Here is a 21226-nt window from a genome sequence, read left to right as displayed (position 1 = left end):
GTAATAACTTGTCTATATACAAGGAGTACCAGTATCGAGTTGATGTGCAGGGTTACGAGGTACTAACTTGTCTATATACAAGGAGTACCAGTATCGAGTTGATGTGCAGGGTTACGAGGTAATAACTTGTCTATATACAAGGAGTACCAGTATCGAGGCGATGTGCAGGGTTACGAGGTAATAACTTGTCTATATACAAGGGGTACAAGTATCGAGTCGATGTACAGGGTTACGAGGTAATAACTTGGCTATATACAAGGAGTATCAGTACTGAGTCAATGTGCAGGGTTACGAGGTAATAACTTGGCTATATACAAGGAGTACCAGTATCGAGTCGATGCGCAGGGTTACGAGGTAATAACTTGGCTATATACAAGGAGTACCAGTATCGAGGCGATGTGCAGGGTTACGAGGTAATAACTTGGCTATATACAAGGAGTACCAGTATCGAGTCGATGCGCAGGGTTACGAGGTAATAACTTGTCTATATACAAGGGGTACAAGTATCGAGTCGATGTGCAGGGTTACGAGGTAATAACTTGGCTATATACAAGGAGTACCAGTATCGAGGCGATGTGCAGGGTTACGAGGTAATAACTTGTCTATATACAAGGAGTACCAGTATCGAGTCGATGCGCAGGGTTACGAGGTAATAACTTGTCTATATAGAAGGGGTACAAGTATCGAGTCGATGTGCAGGGTTACGAGGTAATAACTTGGCTTTATACAAGGGGTACAAGTATCGAGGCGATGTGTAGGGTTACGAGGTAATAACTTGGCTATATACAAGGAGTACCAGTATCGAGGCGATGTGCAGGGTTACGAGGTAATAACTTGTCTATATACAAGGAGTACCAGTATCGAGTTGATGTGCAGGGTTACGAGGTAATAACTTGTCTATATACAAGGAGTACCAGTATCGAGGCGATGTGCAGGGTTACGAGGTAATAACTTGTCTATATACAAGGAGTACCAGTATCGAGTTGATGTGCAGGGTTACGAGGTAATAACTTGTCTATATACAAGGGGTACAAGTATCGAGGCGATGTGTAGGGTTACGAGGTAATAACTTGTCTATATACAAGGAGTACCAGTATCGAGTTGATGTGCAGGGTTACGAGGTAATAACTTGTCTATATACAAGGAGTACAAGTATCGAGGCGATGTGCAGGGTTACGAGGTAATTGAGCTAGATATGTACATATAACTAGGAATAACGTGATAAAATAATAAACTAACAGCAGCGTATAATAAACTAACAGCAGCGTATAATAAACTAACAGCAGCGTATAATAAACTAACAGTAGCATATAATAAACTAACAATAGCATATAATAAACTAACAGTAGCATATAATAAACTAACAGTAGCGTATAATAAACTAACAGCAGCGTATAATAAACTAACAGTAGCATATAATAAACTAACAGTAGCATATAATAAACTAACAATAGCATATAATAAACTAACAGTAGCATATAATAAACTAACAGTAGCATATAATAAACTAACAGCAGCATATAATAAACTAACAGTAGCATATAATAAACTAACAGCAGCGTATAATAAACTAACAGTAGCATATAATAAACTAACAGCAGCATATAATAAACTAACAGTAGCATATAATAAACTAACAGCAGCGTATAATAAACTAACAGTAGCATATAATAAACTAACAGTAGCATATAATAAACTAACAGTAGCATATAATAAACTAACAGCAGCATATAATAAACTAACAGTAGCGTATAATAAACTAACAGTAGCATATAATAAACTAACAGCAGCATATAATAAACTAACAGTAGCATATAATAAACTAACAGCAGCGTATAATAAACTAACAGTAGCATATAATAAACTAACAGTAGCGTATAATAAACTAACAGTAGCGTATAATAAACTAACAGTAGCATATAATAAACTAACAGTAGCATATAATAAACTAACAGCAGCATATAATAAACTAACAGTAGCGTATAATAAACTAACAGTAGCATATAATAAACTAACAGCAGCATATAATAAACTAACAGTAGCGTATAATAAACTAACAGCAGCATATAATAAACTAACAGCAGCGTATAATAAACTAACAGTAGCGTATAATAAACTAACAGTAGCATATAATAAACTAACAGTAGCATATAATAAACTAACAGTAGCATATAATAAACTAACAGCAGCATATAATAAACTAACAGTAGCGTATAATAAACTAACAGTAGCATATAATAAACTAACAGCAGCATATAATAAACTAACAGTAGCGTATAATAAACTAACAGCAGCATATAATAAACTAACAGCAGCGTATAATAAACTAACAGTAGCGTATAATAAACTAACAGCAGCGTATAATAAACGAACAGTAGCATATAATAAACTAACAGCAGCGTATAATAAACTAACAGTAGCGTATAATAAACTAACAGTAGCATATAATAAACTAACAGTAGCGTATAATAAACTAACAGTAGCATATAATAAACTAACAGTAGCATATAATAAACTAACAGTAGCATATAATAAACTAACAATAGCATATAATAAACTAACAGCAGCGTATAATAAACTAACAGTAGCATATAATAAACGAACAGTAGCATATAATAAACTAACAGCAGCGTATAATAAACTAACAGTAGCGTATAATAAACTAACAGTAGCATATAATAAACTAACAGCAGCATATAATAAACTAACAGTAGCGTATAATAAACTAACAGCAGCGTATAATAAACTAACAGTAGCATATAATAAACTAACAGTAGCGTATAATAAACTAACAGTAGCGTATAATAAACTAACAGTAGCATATAATAAACTAACAGCAGCATATAATAAACTAACAGTAGCGTATAATAAACTAACAGCAGCATATAATAAACTAACAGTAGCGTATAATAAACTAACAGTAGCATATAATAAACTAACAGCAGCGTATAATAAACTAACAGTAGCGTATAATAAACTAACAGTAGCATATAATAAACTAACAGTAGCGTATAATAAACTAACAGTAGCGTATAATAAACTAACAGTAGCGTATAATAAACTAACAGTAGCGTATAATAAACTAACAGTAGCGTATAATAAACTAACAGTAGCGTATAATAAACTAACAGTAGCATATAATAAACTAACAGCAGCGTATAATAAACTAACAGTAGCATATAATAAACTAACAGTAGCGTATAATAAATTAACAGTAGCATATAATAAACTAACAGTAGCGTATAATAAACTAACAGCAGCGTATAATAAACTAACAGTAGCGTATAATAAACTAACAGTAGCGTATAATAAACTAACAGTAGCATATAATAAACTAACAGTAGCATATAATAAACTAACAGCAGCGTATAATAAACTAACAGTAGCATATAATAAACTAACAGTAGCGTATAATAAACTAACAGTAGCATATAATAAACTAACAGTAGCGTATAATAAACTAACAGCAGCGTATAATAAACTAATAGTAGCGTATAATAAACTAACAGTAGCGTATAATAAACTAACAGTAGCGTATAATAAACTAACAGTAGCGTATAATAAACTAACAGTAGCATATAATAATCTAACAGTAGCGTATAATAAACTAACAGTAGCATATAATAAACTAACAGTAGCGTATAATAAACTAACAGTAGCGTATAATAAACTAACAGTAGCGTATAATAAACTAACAGTAGCATATAATAAACTAACAGTAGCGTATAATAAACTAACAGTAGCATATAATAAACTAACAGCAGCGTATAATAAACTAACAGTAGCATATAATAAACTAACAGTAGCATATAATAAACTAACAGCAGCGTATAATAAACTAACAGTAGCATATAATAAACTAACAGTAGCGTATAATAAACTAACAGTAGCGTATAATAAACTAACAGTAGCGTATAATAAACTAACAGTAGCATATAATAAACTAACAGTAGCATATAATAAACTAACAGTAGCGTATAATAAACTAACAGTAGCATATAATAAACTAACAGTAGCATATAATAAACTAACAGTAGCATATAATAAACTAACAGTAGCGTGTAATAAACTAACAGTAGCGTGTAATAAACTAACAGTAGCGTATAATAAACTAACAGTAGCGTATAATAAACTAACAGTAGTGTATAATAAACTAACAGTAGCATATAATAAACTAACAGTAGCATATAATAAACTAACAGTAGCATATAATAAACTAACAGTAGCGTATAATAAACTAACAGTAGCGTATAATAAACTAACAGTAGCATATAATAAACTAACAGTAGCATATAATAAACTAACAGTAGCGTATAATAAACTAACAGTAGCGTATAATAAACTAACAGTAGCATATAATAAACTAACAGTAGCATATAATAAACTAACAGCAGCGTATAATAAACTAACAGTAGCATATAATAAACTAACAGTAGCATATAATAAACTAACAGCAGCGTATAATAAACTAACAGTAGCGTATAATAAACTAACAGTAGCATATAATAAACTAACAGTAGCGTATAATAAACTAACAGTAGCGTATAATAAACTAACAGCAGCATATAATAAACTAACAGTAGCATATAATAAACTAACAGTAGCATATAATAAACTAACAGTAGCGTATAATAAACTAACAGTAGCATATAATAAACTAACAGCAGCGTATAATAAACTAACAGTAGCGTATAATAAACTAACAGTAGCGTATAATAAACTAACAGTAGCATATAATAAACTAACAGTAGCATATAATAAACTAACAGTAGCATATAATAAACTAACAGTAGCATATAATAAACTAACAGTAGCATATAATAAACTAACAGTAGCGTATAATAAACTAACAGTAGCGTATAATAAACTAACAGTAGCATATAATAAACTAACAGTAGCGTATAATAAACTAACAGTAGCATATAATAAACTAACAGTAGCATATAATAAACTAACAGTAGCGTATAATAAACTAACAGTAGCATATAATAAACTAACAGTAGCGTATAATAAACTAACAGTAGCATATAATAAACTAACAGTAGCATATAATAAACGAACAGTAGCATATAATAAACTAACAGTAGCATATAATAAACTAACAGTAGCGTATAATAAACTAACAGTAGCATATAATAAACTAACAGTAGCATATAATAAACTAACAGTAGCGTATAATAAACTAACAGTAGCATATAATAAACTAACAGTAGCGTATAATAAACTAACAGTAGCATATAATAAACTAACAGTAGCATATAATAAACTAACAGTAGCATATAATAAACTAACAGTAGCATATAATAAACTAACAGTAGCATATAATAAACTAACAGTAGCGTGTGTGATGAGTCAAAAAAGTTAGTGCAAAAAGGGTCAATGCACATAGTCAGCGTAGCTATTTGGTTAACTATTTAAACAATGTTGTAGTCATGTTATGGCTTGGGGGTAGAAGCTGTTCAGGGTCATGTTGGTTGTAGAATTGGTGCATCGGTACCACTTGCCGTGCGGTAGCAGAGAGAACAGTCTATGACTTGGGTGGCTGGAGTCTGACAATTTTTTAGGGCCATCTTCTGACACCGCCTGGTGTAGAGGTCCTGGATGGCCGGGAGTTTGGCCCCAGTGATGTATTGGGTCCTATGCACTATCCTCTGTAGCGCCTTGGGGTCGGATGCCAAACAGTTGCAGTACCAAGCTGTGATGCAGCCAGTCAAGATGCTCTCAATGGTGAAGCTGTAGAACTTTTTGAGGATCTTAGGGACCATGCCAAATCTTTTCAGCCTCCTGAGAGGGAAGAGATGTTGTCGTGGCCTCTTCACGACTGTGTTGGTGTTTGTGGACCATTGTCCAGCAACCCTGGAGAAGGCCCATTACATACACATGGAATCTGATCCCTCGTGCTGTTTTTCAAGGCTATGATTCAGGTCCTAAATCTTTGTTTCTGACATCCCTTGTGTAACTTTCTCAGTCACGATACACAAAATCCATGCTGAACTGGGTTCACATTTCCAGAATGTCCATGGGTGCTGGGGCCCCCATAACAAACCAGGGGACTCCATAAATGTTAATATTAACCTTGGCATTCCCATAAACACTTCCAATATAAACCTTGCTTGCAGCAGTCACTTTCACATTGCAGGCACTGGCACTGTGATACCCTGGTGTCACATGTTCCACAGCCCTTAACCTCAAGTCCAACGCTTACATGAACCCCAACCCTAATCTCACCCTAAACTCCAAAAAGACACACTGTTCCTGGGACTTTTGTCTGTCTGGGAGCTGCTTCAGCTAGATAGTATTGACTATTTCTAGATCACAGCCCAGAGTCAGTTGAAGTGTCATTCTAATCCAGCCTTCCACAGCTGACTTGCTTGGTTTTGTACATTATGAGGTCACACAAAACTACCTTCCTGTCAATAAACTGTTGGCAAAACACTGCTGTGCAATGATTATGTTTTTTATTAACATAGAATTAACATTTTATGTACAAAAATAGAATAATAATATACAGCCCATGGTACAAGTAAAAAGTTTCATTCTTAATTGCTACAGTGCCTTGCGAAAGTATTCGGCCCCCTTGAACTTTGCGACCTTTTGCCACATTTCAGGCTTCAAACATAAAGATATAAAACTGTATTTTTTTGTGAAGAATCAACAACAAGTGGGACACAATCATGAAGTGGAACGACATTTATTGGATATTTCAAACTTTTTTAACAAATCAAAAACTGAAAAATTGGGCGTGCAAAATTATTCAGCCCCCTTAAGTTAATACTTTGTAGCGCCACCTTTTGCTGTGATTACAGCTGTAAGTCGCTTGGGGTATGTCTCTATCAGTTTTGCACATTGAGAGACTGACATTTTTTCCCATTCCTCCTTGCAAAACAGCTCGAGCTCAGTGAGGTTGGATGGAGAGCATTTGTGAACAGCAGTTTTCAGTTCTTTCCACAGATTCTTGATTGGATTCAGGTCTGGACTTTGACTTGGCCATTCTAACACCTGGATATGTTTATTTTTGAACCATTCCATTGTAGATTTTGCTTTATGTTTTGGATCATTGTCTTGTTGGAAGACAAATCTCCGTCCCAGTCTCAGGTCTTTTGCAGACTCCATCAGGTTTTCTTCCAGAATGGTCCTGTATTTGGCTCCATCCATCTTCCCATCAATTTTAACCATCTTCCCTGTCCCTGCTGAAGAAAAGCAGGCCCAAACCATGATGCCGCCACCACCATGTTTGACAGTGGGGATGGTGTGTTCAGAGTGATGAGCTGTGTTGCTTTTACGCCAAACATAACGTTTTGCATTGTTGCCAAAAAGTTCAATTTTGGTTTCATCTGACCAGAGCACCTTCTTCCACATGTTTGGTGTGTCTCCCAGGTGGCTTGTGGCAAACTTTAAACAACACTTTTTATGGATATCTTTAAGAAATGGCTTTCTTCTTGCCACTCTTCCATAAAGGCCAGATTTGTGCAATATACGACTGATTGTTGTCCTACAGAGTCTCCCACCTCAGCTGTAGATCTCTGCAGTTCATCCAGAGTGATCATGGGCCTCTTGGCTGCATCTTTGATCAGTCTGCTCCTTGTATGAGCTGAAAGTTTAGAGGGACGGCCAGGTCTTGGTAGATTTGCAGTGGTCTGATACTCCTTCCATTTCAATATTATCGCTTGCACAGTGCTCCTTGGGATGTTTAAAGCTTGGGAAATCTTTTTGTATCCAAATCCGGCTTTAAACTTCTTCACAACAGTATCTCGGACCTGCCTGGTGTGTTCCTTGTTCTTCATGATGCTCTCTGCGCTTTTGACGGACCTCTGAGACTATCACAGTGCAGGTGCATTTATACGGAGACATGATTACACACAGGTGGATTGTATTTATCATCATTAGTCATTTAGGTCAACATTGGATCATTCAGAGATCCTCACTGAACTTCTGGAGAGAGTTTGCTGCACTGAAAGTAAAGGGGCTGAATAATTTTGCACGCCCAATTTTTCCGTTTTTGATTTGTTAAAAAAGTTTTAAATATCCAATAAATGTCGTTCCACTTCATGATTGTGTCCCACTTGTTGTTGATTCTTCACAAAAAAATACAGTTTTATATCTTTATGTTTGAAGCCTGAAATGTGGCAAAAGGTCGCAAAGTTCAAGGGGGCCGAATACTTTCGCAAGGCACTGTATATATCCATTTTCAGAAATGAGCTTTTCCTGATTAAAGAACTTCTGAAAGAGATAGTGAAAACACTCACCAATCTAATCATGTCATGGGTTTTTCAGTGACAGGCATGTATTTGTTTAAAATCTATCGCTTGATGGTTTAATTTCAGAGAGACAAATAATCATGTCTTTTTTTTAGCCAAATTCCTTATATACAGTGGGGCAAAAAAGTATTTAGTCAGCCACCAATTGTGCAAGTTCTCCCACTTAAAAAGATGAGAGAACTGTAATTCTCATCATAGGTACACTTCAACTATGACAGACAAAATTATAATTTTTTTTCTCCAGAAAATCACATTGTGGGATTTTTAATGAATTTATTTACAAATTATTGTGGAAAAATAAGTATTTGATCACCTACAAACAAGCAAGATTTCTGGCTCTCGCAGACCTGTAACTTCTTCTTTAAGAGGCTCCTCTGTCCTCCACTCGTTCGTTACCTGTATTAATGGCACCTGTTTGAACTTGTTATCAGTATAAAAGACACCTGTCCACAACCTCAAACAGTCACACTCCAAACTCCACTATGGCCAAGACCAAAGAGCTTTCAAAGGACACCAGAAACAAAATTGTAGACCTACACCAGGCTGGGAAGACTGAATCTGCAATAGGTAAGCAGCTTGGTATGAAGAAATCAACTGTGGGAGCAATTATATGGAAGACATACAAGACCACTGATAATCTCCTTCGATCTGGGGCTCCACGCAAGATCTCACCCCGTGGGGTCAAAATGATCACAAGAACGGTGAGCAAAAATCCCAGAACCACACGGGGGGACCTAGTGAATGACCTGCAGAGAGCTGGGACCAAAGTAACAAAGCCTACCATTAGTAACACACTACGCCGCCAGGGACTCAAATCCTGCAGTGCCAGACGTGTCCCCCTGCTTAAGCCAGTACATGTCCAGGCCGGTCTGAAGTTTGCTAGAGAGCATTTGGATGATCCAGAAGAAGATTGGGAGAATGTCATATGGTCAGATGAAACCCAAATATAACTTTTTGGTAAAAACCCAACTCGTCGTGTTTGGAGGACAAAGAATGCTGAGTTGCATCCAAAGAACACCATACCTACTGTGAAGCATGGGGGTGGAAACATCATGCTTTGGGGATGTTTTTCTGAAAAGGGACCAGGACAACTGATCCGTGTAAAGGAAAGAATGAATGGGGCCATGTATCGTGAGATTTTGAGTGAAAACCTCCTTCCATCAGCAAGGGCATTGAAGATGAAACGTGGCTGGGTCTTTCAGCATGACAATGATCCCAAACACACCGCCCGGGCAACGAAGGAGTGGCTTCATAAGAAGCATTTCAAGGTCCTGGAGTGGCCTAGCCAGTCTCCAGATCTCAACCCCATAGAAAATCTTTGGAGGGAGTTGAAAGTCCGTGTTGCCTAGCAACAGCCCCAAAACATCACTGTTCTAGAGGAGATCTGCATGGAGGAATGGACCAAAATACCAGCAACAGTGTGTGAAAACCTTGTGAAGACTTACAGAAAACGTTTGACCTCTGTCATTGCCAACAAAGGGTATATAACAAAGTATTGAGATAAACTTTTGTTATTGACCAAATACTTGTTTTCAACCATAATTTGCAAATAAATTCATTAAAAATCTAACAATGTGATTTATGGATTTTTTTTGTACCTATGGTGAAAATTACAGGCCTCTCTCATCTTTTTAAGTGGGAGAACTTGCACAATTGGTGGCTGACTAAATACTTTTTTGCCCCACTGTATATATATCCGCCTACACAGTCAAATGTAAGAAATGTATAAATTATAAATGTGTGACATAAATATAAAAAAAGTCAATACAGTAATATAAGATCTGTATGTAAAACATTTACATTTGGCAGATGCTCTTATCCAGAGCGACTTACAGTAAGTGCATTCATCTTAAGATATCTAGGTGAGACCACCACATATCACAGTCAAATATACAGGATACCAACATTACATTCCAACTAAACAATGAATATATAGAATTTAGAAAAAACAAATTTTCTTACACATCTAAAATCTATGAATAAAAAAATCTAAGAATAGTAATATTTTACACACACATGATTATACACATACGCAAACATTTCTGATGAAAAAGCACAAATGTTAAAAATTGGTGGATATAGCGTTTTGGAAATAAGCTCTTCAAATGCACTTTGAATTTCCTCCCTCATCCTCATCGGTCACTTGTCCGCCTTGACGAATGCTGAAAAGACGCTGTCCTCTTTCTCCAGCAGTGCCTGGGGTCTGTCGTATTCTAGAATGATCCCTCTCTTCATCACTATCACCAGGTCTGCATTCAGGATGGTGTGGACACGATGCTAAGTACAGAAAGAAAAGAGAGAAAGAAAGAAACATTAGGTTAGAGAGAAATAAACATTTTTAACAACATTTGTCTTCTGACATTCGGCGACCTACTAAAGATACATTTCAGTGATCTTTCAGGGATCTACCCTACTTAAATTTAACCTTAATTTAACTGGGCAAGTAAATTAAGAACAAATTCTTATTTACAATGACTGCCAACACCGGCCAAACCCGGATGACGCTGGGCCAATTGTGTGCCGCCCTATGGGACTCCCAATCACGGCCGGTTGTGATACAGCCTGGAATCGAACCAGGGTGTCTATAGTGACACCTCAAGCACTGAGATGCAGTGCCTTAGACCACTGCGCCACTCGGGAGCCCCAATGAGTAAGCTGTCTCCTATGGTCCCATCTCCATCTCACTTCCCCATGGGAAACCACCATGGCAGCCTGGTAGTCACTTTTGACTCTTGTTATTCTAATTTCCAAGTGCATAAAAAGCATGTTTGCTCCCACAGAATGTAGTCCAATAGAAAATCCCAAACCAGCAGGACGGTGGCCCTCCAGGACTAGAGTTGGGCCCTCCTGCGCTACCAGTTCAGATTCTAGTTCTATTTCTATGATACAACCTTGCCACCATTTGCATTAAGGTCATAGCAGAAGAGCTACTGACGCTCAATATATCATAAGTCTCCAGTAGTCACCTGACGTCAGTACATGTCAGGATGTATAGGCTTTCATATCGGTGAGACAGAACTGGGGACCTTCCAACAGAGATACTTACTGCTATGGTAACCACTGTTCTGTCAGCGAAGGCAGTCATCACCACCTTCTGAAGGATGCTCTCCTGTAGGCACAATACAGTCACAAGACAAAGGCAGAAGATGAGGATGAGCCTATAGTAACATGATGTTTTTATACAGTGGCTTACGAAAGTATTCACCCCCCCTTGGCATTTTTCCTATTTTGTTGCCTTACAACCTGAAATCAAAATACATTTTTGGGGGGGTTGTATCATTGGATTTACACAACATGCCTACCACTTTGAAGATGCAAAATATTTTTTATTGTGAAACAAACAAGAAATAAGACAAAAAAACTGAACTTGAGCGTGCATAACTATTCACCCCCCCCAAAGTCAATACTTTGTAGAGACACCTTTTGCAGCAATTACAGCTGTAAGTCTCTTGGGATATGTGTCCATAAGCTTGGCACATCTAGCTACTGGGATTTTTGCCCATTCTTCAAGTCAAAACTGCTCCAGCTCCTTCAAGTTGGATGGGTTCCGCTGGTGTACAGCAATCTTTAAGTCATACCACAGATTCTCAATTGGATTGAGGTCTGGGCTTGGACTAGGCTATTCCAAGACATTTAAATGTTCCCCTTAAACTACTTGAGTGTTTCTTTAGCAGTACGCTTAGGGTTATTTCCTGCTGGAAGGTGAAACTCTGTCCCAGTCTCAAATCTCTGGAAGACTGAAACAGGTTTCCCTCAAGAATTTCCCTGTATTTAGCACCATCCATCATTCCTTCAATTCTGACCAGTTTCCCAGTCCCTGCCGATGACAAACATCCCCACAGCATGATGCTGCCTTCACCATGCTTCATTGTGGGGATGGTTTCTCGGGGTGATGAGAGGTGTTGGGTTTGCGCCAGACATAATGTTACCCTTCATGGCCAAAAAGCTACATTTTTGTCTCATCTGATCAGAATACCTTCTTCCATATGTTTGGGGAGTCTCCCACATGCCTTTTGGCAAACACCAAACATGTTTGCTTATTTTTTTCTTCATGCAATGGCTTTTTTTCCGGCCACTCTTCCATAAAGATACTCCAATCTCCGCTGTGGAGCTTTGCAGCTCCTCCAGGGTTATCTTTGGTCTCTTTGTTGCCTCTCTGATTAATGCCCTCCTTGCCTGGTCTGTGAATTTTGGTGGGCGGCACTCTCTTGACAGGTTTGTTTTGGTGTCATGTTCTTTCCATTTAAAAATGTTTTATTTAATGGTGCTTCGTGGGATGTTCAAAGTTTCAGATATTTTTTTATAACCCAACCTTGATCTGTACTTCTCCACAACTTTGTCCCTGACCTGTTGGGAGAGCTCCTTGGCCTTCATGGTGCCGCTTGCTTGGTGGTGCCCCTTTCTTAGTGGTGTTGCAGATTCTGGGGCCTTTCAGAACAGGTGTATATATACTGAGATCATGTGACAGATCATGTGACATTTAGATTGCACACAGGTGGACTTTATTTAACTAATTATGTGACTTCTGAAGATCATTGGTTGTACCAGATCTTATTTAGGGGCTTCATAGCAACAGGGATGAATACAAATGTACGTACCACTTTTCAGTTTTTAATTTTTTTACATTTTTGGAAACAAGTTATTTTTTTTATTTCACTTCACCAATTTGGACTATTTTGTGTGTGTCTATTACTTGCAATCCAAATAAAAATCAATTTAATTACAGGTTGTAATGCAACAGAATAGGAAAAACGCCAAGGGGGATGAATACTTTTTCAAGGCACTGTATCCTTGAGTTCACCGTACTTAAAAAATAATTAATCAAATAGTTTGTGCCTTCACTATGGGGGGAGTCTTGACCCAAATTAGGCACGTGTAAATGAAACGTAATTCACTTTTTATGCACTTTTCTCTTTAAATGTATTCTGACCTTGAACTTTAGCATTTGAATAGCATGCTATTTACCCGCTATTCATTAGGGGTGGAGATCAAAGAAATAGAGGTGTGGCGGAGGTGTGTCTACAGACAAGCCGTATTCTGACCTTGACTTAATTCCCTCATCATGCCCATTTGATTGAAACACGTTTTATATTGCCATATGTGTGTTTTAAACGCAATAATACCAAAGAATCACAAGATAATTGGAGTATTCAAAGATCGAAACTCACTATCAATGCAAGGATTCTCTAGTTACCAGAATTTCCCCACACCTCAACCTTTATGTCAAACCAAAGCATCACTTCTCCTGACTCCTGAATTATGTCCAATCACTCTGCAGACCTGTAGTAAGCTGTTTAAGATATGCTCCATTTACTCAGAGTTACTCCTGTGTTACTGGGAGGCAGTGCAGTCCCTTGTTGTGACAGGTCCTTAAAGTGTGACTGTGTGTGAATGTGCATGTGAATGTGTGTGTGTGTCTGAGTGTGTGTGTATGTGTGCACGTGCATGTGTGTGTGCAGGGGTGAAATTAACCTATTTAGCAAGCACCCATTAATTCACTTCCGCTCCCACTGTTGCCCTAGGCCTCTCTTCTCCTCCTTCCCCCTTTCAATATACTTCTATTGTCCCCATCCATCTATAGAATAATGACGTTATCCTCTTTTAAATCCTACACCCCCGCCTCTCCTCCTTTGAGCCATCATCCTACACCTCCCCCTCTCCTCCTTTTAACCATCATCCTACACCTCCCCTCTCCTCCTTTTAACCATCATCCTACACCTCCTCCTCTCCTCCTTTTAACCATCATCCTACACCTCCCCCTCTCCTCCTTTTAACCATCATCCTACACCTCCCCCTCTCCTCCTTTTAACCATCATCCTATACCTCCCCTCTCCTCCCCTCCTTTTAACCATCATCCTACACCTCCCCCTCTCCTCCTTTTAACCATCCTCCTACACCTCCCCCTCTCCTCCTTTTAACCATCATCCTACACCTTCTCCACACACACTTCTGCCTCACCGTGGCCATGTCTATAGAGGCTGTGGCTTCGTCCATGATGAGGATGCTAGACTTCCTGACGAAGGCTCTGGCCAGGCAGAAGAGCTGTCTCTGGCCCTGGCTGAAGTTCTCCCCTCCCTCCGTCACCATGGCGTCTGAAATACAACAAATATCATCACCTTCAACACATTGTTTTATAATACTGGACTGACGCTACTGTACTACACCTTACCTATCATTAGCCTGAGATTTCTATTACAATGACGTTACATCACATAAATGTTGTTCAACTTGTGCTTGACCCCATGAATATGGATTTGTCAACTCAGTCAAGTGAATTGACCTCCCTTTACCTGGCTGATCATTGATCAACATCTAATCCAACATTTAGCTGGAATGAATACCAGCAGAAACTGTAGGCCTGAGTAATACATCTCTCTGTCACTGTCCAATGTGTATAGCCACCACTCAAAAGCACACGCATACACTTTTTCTCAGTCATAACTGGAGTACATCGTGTGAGAATTTCCTGCAGCCATTATTCCGCTAGAACACACACAGACAGAGAGAGAGAGAGAGAGAGAGAGAGTCTAAAGGTTAGAGATAGTTGCACTAACTAAAATCATACAGCCACGATACAGAGTCTACTCTCAAGGCTAGAACTAACTGTCCTAACACAGTCTACTCTAAAGGCTAGAACTAACTGTCCTAACACAGAGTCTACTCAAGGCTAGAACTAACTGTCCTAACACAGAGTCTACTCTAAAGGCTAGAATTAACTGTCCTAACACAGAGTCTACTCTAAAGGCTAGAATTAACTGTCCTAACACAGAGTCTACTCTCAAGGCTAGAGATAGTAGACTGTGATGTCAGGGCAGCTATAAAGCCTAGAGCTAAATGCCACATGTTCCAACTGATCAGGCAATGTATGAGAGGATTAGAGATTGGTCAGGTCACCACTGCTCTCAAACCCACTCCATCTCTCAGTAAGGTTCATCTGGGGTCAAGTCAGAGCGGGTGCTGCACAGATCTACTGTTCCAGTGATGGACATGAGACCGACACATCTATATATCATTAAGCACCAGCTCTCAGCTCATATCTCTGAACAAGTGTAGTGGAAGAATGAGATAAAGTGATACTCGCAACTTGGTGGCGCTGAGGAATCAATACATCGTTTAGATGTATGGCTGTATATTTGCATCTCGATTTTCCAGGAATAGACGTTCCCATGAAGTCCGAGGGTCACTGACGCCAGGAGAGGTGTGAAGACTGATGGAAACTTGTATTGACTAAATTAATTTTACTGTGAATTAAATAGCCTAGTTTGGATTGTTTGAAGAGTTCAAAAAGAGCTACGAATTGTGATCTGTTTTATAGTTTCAAGTATTTTAATGTCACATGCACAAGTACAGTGAAATGCCTTTCTTGCCAGCTCCAACCCCAACAATTTACTTTATCGTGTTGTTCTTCTTATTTGTTATATCTTGTGTTTTTTTGTTCTACCTTGTTATTTTTAGAATTACATTGTTTTTGATTACTGCATTGTTGCGATTAGAGCTTGTAAGAAAGGCATTCAATTGGACTTGTACAGTTGAAGTCAGAAGTTTACATACACCTTAGCCAACTATATTTAAACTCAGTTTTTCACAATTCCTGACATTTAATCCTAGTAAAAATTCCCTGCCTTAGGTCAGTTAGGATCACCACTTTATTTTAAGTATGTGAAATGTCAGAATAATAGTAGAGAGAATTACTTGTTTGAGCTTTTATTTCTTTCATCACATTCCCAGTGGGTCAGAAGTTTACATACACTCAATTAGTATTTGGTAGCATTGCCTTTAAATTGTTTAACTTGGGTCAAACGTTTCAGGTGGCCTTCCACAAGCTTCCCACAATAATTTGGGTGAATTTTGGCCCATTCCTCCTGCCAGAGCTGAATCAGGTTTGAAGGACTCCTTGCTCACACACGCTTTTTCAGTTCTGCCCACATATGTTCCATAGGAATGAGGTCATTGCTTTGTGATGACCACTCCAATACCTTGACTTTGTTGTCCATAATAAGCCATTTTGCCACAACTTTGGATATATGCTTTGGGTCATTGTCCATTTGGAAGACCCATTTGCGACAAAGCTTTAACTTCCTGACTGATGTCTTGAGATGTTGCTTCAATACAGCCACATAATTTTCCTACCTCATGATGCCATCTATTTTGTGAAGTGCACCAGTCCCTCCTGCAGCAAAGCACCCCCGGAACATGATGCTGCCACCCCTGTGCTTCATGGTTGGGATGGTGTTCTTCGGCTTGCAAGCCTCCCTTTTTCCTCCAAACATAACAAATGATCATTATGGCCAAACAGTTCTATTTTTGTTTCATCAGACCAGAGGACATTTCTCCAAAAAGTACAATCTTTGTCCCCATGTGCAGTTGCAAACCGTAGTCTGGCTTTTTTATGGTGGTTTTGGAGCAGTGGCTTCTTCCTTGCTGAGCGGCCTTTCAGGTTTTGTCGATATAGGACTCGTTTTACTGTGGATATAGATACTTTTGTACCTGTTTCCTCCAGCATCTTCACAAGGTCCTTTGCTGGTGTTCTGGGATTGATTTGCACTTTTTACACCAAAGTACATTCATCTCTAGGAGACAGAACGTGTCTCCTTCCTGAGCGGTATGACGGCTGCGTGGTCCCATGGTGTTTATACTTGCGTACTATTGTTTGTACAGATGAACGTGGTACCTTCAGGCATTTGGAAATTGCTCCCAAGGATGAACCAGACTTGTGGAGGTCTACAATTTTTTTTATGAGGTCTTGGCTGATTTCTTTTGATTTTCCCATGATGTCAAGCAACAAGGCACTGAGTGTGAAGGTAGGCCTTGAAATATATCCACATGTACACCTCCAATTGACTCAAATGATGTCAATTAGCCTATCAGAAGCTTCTAAAGCCATGACATACTTTTCTGGAATTTTCCAAGCTGTTTAATTAAAGGCACAGTCACCTTAGTGTATGTAAACTTCTGACCGACTGGAATTGTGATACACAGTGAATTATAAGTGAAATAATCTGTCTGTAAACAATTGTTGGAAAAATTACTTGTGTCATGTACAAAGTAGATGTCCTAACCTACTTGCCAAAACCATAGTTTGTTAACAAGAAATTTGTGGAGTGGTTGAAAAACGAGTTTACATGACTCCAACCTAAGTGTATGTAAACCTCCGACTTCAACTATACATGTGACATTAAAACTTAGAACAATGCAGTAATCAATAACAAGGTAGAACAAAAACACACAATATATAAAAAGAAGAAAAACATGATAAATAAGAAAGCTACATACAGGGTCAGTCCATATTGACAATGTGGAGTGATAGAGGTAAATATGTAGAATGTTAAGGTGACTAGGTATCAGGATATATAATAAACAGAGTAGCAGCAGTGTATATGATGATTGTATATGAGTGGCTGTGTGTCGAGTCAGTATAAATGTGGAGCCCCCCTTGGGAACAGGGATGATGGTGGTCACCTTAAAACATGTGAGGATTACAGACTGGTGTCACTTCTGCTCCTGCTACGCCCTCTGGTGTTCATCTGGTGTCTTCTTGACCTGCAATTACTCCCCCTGTTCGTTCTCTCTCTCTCTCTCTCTCTCTCTCTCTCTCTCTCTCTCTCTCTCTCTCTCTCTCTCTCTCTCTCTCTCTCTCTCTCTCTCTCTCTCTCTCTCTCTCTCTCTCTCTCTCTCTCTCTCTCTCTCTCTCTCTCTCTCTCTCTCTCTCTCTCTCTCTCTCTCTCTCTCTCTCTCTCTCTCTCTCTCTCTCTCTCTCTCTCTCTCTCTCTCTCTCTCTCTCTCTCTCTCTCTCTCTCTCTCTCTCTCTCTCTCTCTCTCTCTGAGCAGATCCCTACCAGCTGCAACTCGTTCCATAATCAAGGCCTATACAAATACTCAGTCCTGCCAATTCCACTCTGCCAGATCATAATCTCTGCTCAGTCAGTATATGATTCTAGCCATTTATTATTATTCAAGATCCTGTTACTCTGCCTGTTTCCCTGCCTGACACCGTTTATCCTCTCATCTCACTCTTTACGACCTCGTTCTCCACATCTGTTTTTTCTGCAACTCATCTGAGCTTCCCCAGATCTGCACAACATATCTCTCTGTGTAACAATAAATACTTTGGTTCATTCATCCCTGTTTCCTCATCTGTCTGCTCTTGGGTTCCCCTGTGTTGCTCTGCCTAACAACTGGGCCAAGAAGAGATTGAAAATGACTTTGAATATACCTGCCAGCTGTTCTGCGCATGCTCTGAGAATGGCCCTGGAATACGGAGTCCTGCAGCCATGCAGGTATTGACCTGATTAAAGACTTTACTCACGTCCCCTTGGATCTCACACCCGGCACGATGTTGGTCAAAGCATGCATAAAATGCATTGTGTTCGTCTGGTAGAGAGGCATCGTTGGGCAGATCTTTTTCATCCGTAATGGACTGTAACCCCAGCCTTGTGCGGCGGTCAGTGAAGCCTGCGTAATAGGATTCTACCTTCTTGTCCTTTTGACTTGTTGTACTTGCTCCTGTCCTCAGCCGTAGCCTCAGGGTTGTCTGTGATAGCCCTGTGTGCACTATCCCTGTCCTTTAGTTTAGCGCCAACCTCCGTGTTAATCCAGGGCTTTTCATTGGGAAAGAAGTGAACCTTCAATGTGTGGACAACGTTGTCGTTGCATTTCCTAATAAAGCTAATAAAGATGGAGGTGGTCAGCTTGTCAATGTTATTGGCAGAGTCCTGAAACATATTCTAATCAGCGCTAGTAAAGCAGTCCTCTAGGATAATCTCTGATTCTGGAGACCATTTCTCAATGGAGCAAGTCAAGGGTAATTCCTGTTTGAGCTTCTGCTTGTAAACAGGAAGCAGGGGTATGGAGTCATGCTCTGATTTGCTGAATGGTGGACGAGGGAGGGCCTTGTATAATTGCTTGTGGGTAGAAAAACTGTGGTCTAGGACTTTATCACCGCTAGTGGCGAGGGAGACGTGTTGATGGATATTGAGTATCGTGTGTCATTAATGATGTGGAATTCAAATTGCCGGCAACCAGAACCAGCTTTTGGATGTACGTTTTCCTGCTTGTTTATTGGCTCATACAGTTTGTGAAGTACCAGCTTGTTATTTTTCTTATCCTGAAGTGGAATGTCTACAACAGTCATGATAATGGCTGAAAACTCCCTCGGGAGGTGGAAGGTTCGCAATTTGACCATCAGGTATTCCAAGACGGGTGAACAATGGGTCAACACTTGCACTGCTCGAATCAGTACACCTGTTGATGAAGAGGCAAACCCCTCCCCCCCTCGATTTCCCTGACTCCACTGTCCTGTCCGCCCTGTGAATGGAGAATCCATTGAGTTGAATAGCCATGGGGTGTATATACTGTAAGTCGAGACCAGGGCAGATAAGATGAAGCTGGAATTGAGGTAACTGCCGATCTGATGTTCAAAAGCACTTGTCGATTGTAATAAATAATAGAGGATACATTTTGGGAAAATAAAGTACAAAATAATCACAAAATAACAAAGTTAGGTTGGAGCTTTCAAAATGGTAACCAGCCAGTCCGGCGCCATCTTATTGTGTAAGTGCTATTGTTACAGGGTTATTCTATCTGCCGGACGGCGGTCAGTTCAAAGAGGGCCGACACATGGGTGCACGCCTATCATTTAGATAAGAATTGTGATGATTGGATCCAAGAATGAATGTGTTCTTGCGTTTTGTGTTTTCACTAGCAAAGTGCTAAGACATGTTCGTTCAGGTTGGGCGTGACTTCCTGTTAGAATTTGGTAGAATTTTTTCCTCTTTGATTATTCTGAATTGAAGAAGCGGAACCACGTGAAGTCTTATTTAGTTGATAGTCATTTACTCTGGGTATTTTGTAATGTATTTCATGTACACTAATTGTTTGAGTGTTAATTCTTTCGTGACTAATAAATCCTATTAGTTGAATTGAGTAGATGCATTCCTTATTTAACAGTAATTATTTGATTGACTATACGTTCAAACTTTGGTAGGTTTATTGGTATATTATTCACTACACATAGTACATGCTTGTGTTCCTTCTTGACATACCTGGTCTACTTGACTCAACCTCATGCTAGAACACTGGTTGACAGCTATTTGTACCTAGACTCTGAATAATTGAATAATGGTGCAAGATAGACACATGTTGATTCTAGTGATAGATAGACACATGTTGATTCTAGTGATAGATAGACACATGTTGATACTGAGAGGTGACGTAAGGCTCCCTACCTGGACTAGATTCCTCCAGAGATGCACAGGGCCTGTTGCATTTATTCACAAAACATTGAAGTCCGATTGTTGAATATAGTTTATTATATTCTACATAATGGTGACCCTTCATCCTCGGTCGATGTAGAATTGATTGATGCTTATTTATACAACTCTCTTAGGCCTCACTCCCCCCTGTCTGAGATATCTACTGCAGCTCTCATTCTCCTCATACAACACCCGTTCTGCCAGTCACATTCTGTTAAAGGTCCACAAAGCACACACATGCCTGGGTCGCTCCTCTTTTCAGTTGGCTGCAGCTAGCGACTGGAACGAGCTGCAACAAACACTTAAACTGAACCTTTTTATCTCAGTCTCTTCATTCAAAGACTCAATCATTTGTGGCTGCTTTGTGTGATGTATTGTTGTCTCTGCCTTCTTGCCCTTTGTGCTGTTGTCTGTGCCCAATAATGTTTGTGCCATGTTTTGTGCTGCTACCATGTTGTCATGTTGTGTTGCTTCCATGCTATGTTGTTGACTTAGGTGTCTCTTTATGTAGTGTTGTCTCTCTTGTTGTGATGTGTTTTGTCCTATATTTTACATTTATTTTTATTTTGAATCCCAGCCCCCGCAGGAGGCTGTCATTGTAAATAGACATTTGTTCTTAACTGACTTGCCTAGTTACATTTTATTTTATTCCGTTATTTTACCAGGGAAATTGACTGAGAACACATTCTCATTTACAGCAACGACCTGGGGAATAGT

General features: G+C 39.0%; 1 protein-coding gene across 1 annotated transcript in view; it reads right to left on the bottom strand.

Moving 5' to 3' along the window:
* Nucleotides 1-6445: 6445 nt before the first annotated feature.
* Nucleotides 6446-21226, bottom strand: part of LOC110522733 (ATP-binding cassette sub-family C member 8-like) — a 130762-nt gene continuing 115981 nt past the window's right edge. Inside the window, exons 37-39 of the mRNA XM_036969077.2 lie at nt 14217-14350; nt 11305-11367; nt 6446-10535 (exon numbers count right to left, since the gene is read on the bottom strand). Coding sequence (XP_036824972.2) covers nt 10398-10535; nt 11305-11367; nt 14217-14350 — 335 coding nt within the window. The 3' untranslated portion in view covers nt 6446-10397. The remainder of the gene's footprint in view (nt 10536-11304; nt 11368-14216; nt 14351-21226) is intronic.

This window comes from Oncorhynchus mykiss, chromosome 4 (genome assembly GCF_057628025.1).
Source record: "Oncorhynchus mykiss isolate SJ-2025 chromosome 4, ASM5762802v1, whole genome shotgun sequence".
In the NCBI taxonomy this organism is placed as follows: Eukaryota; Metazoa; Chordata; class Actinopteri; order Salmoniformes; family Salmonidae; genus Oncorhynchus; species Oncorhynchus mykiss.
The sequence above is the reverse complement of the archived record's forward strand: the minus strand, read 5'-3'. Positions and strand labels throughout refer to the sequence as shown.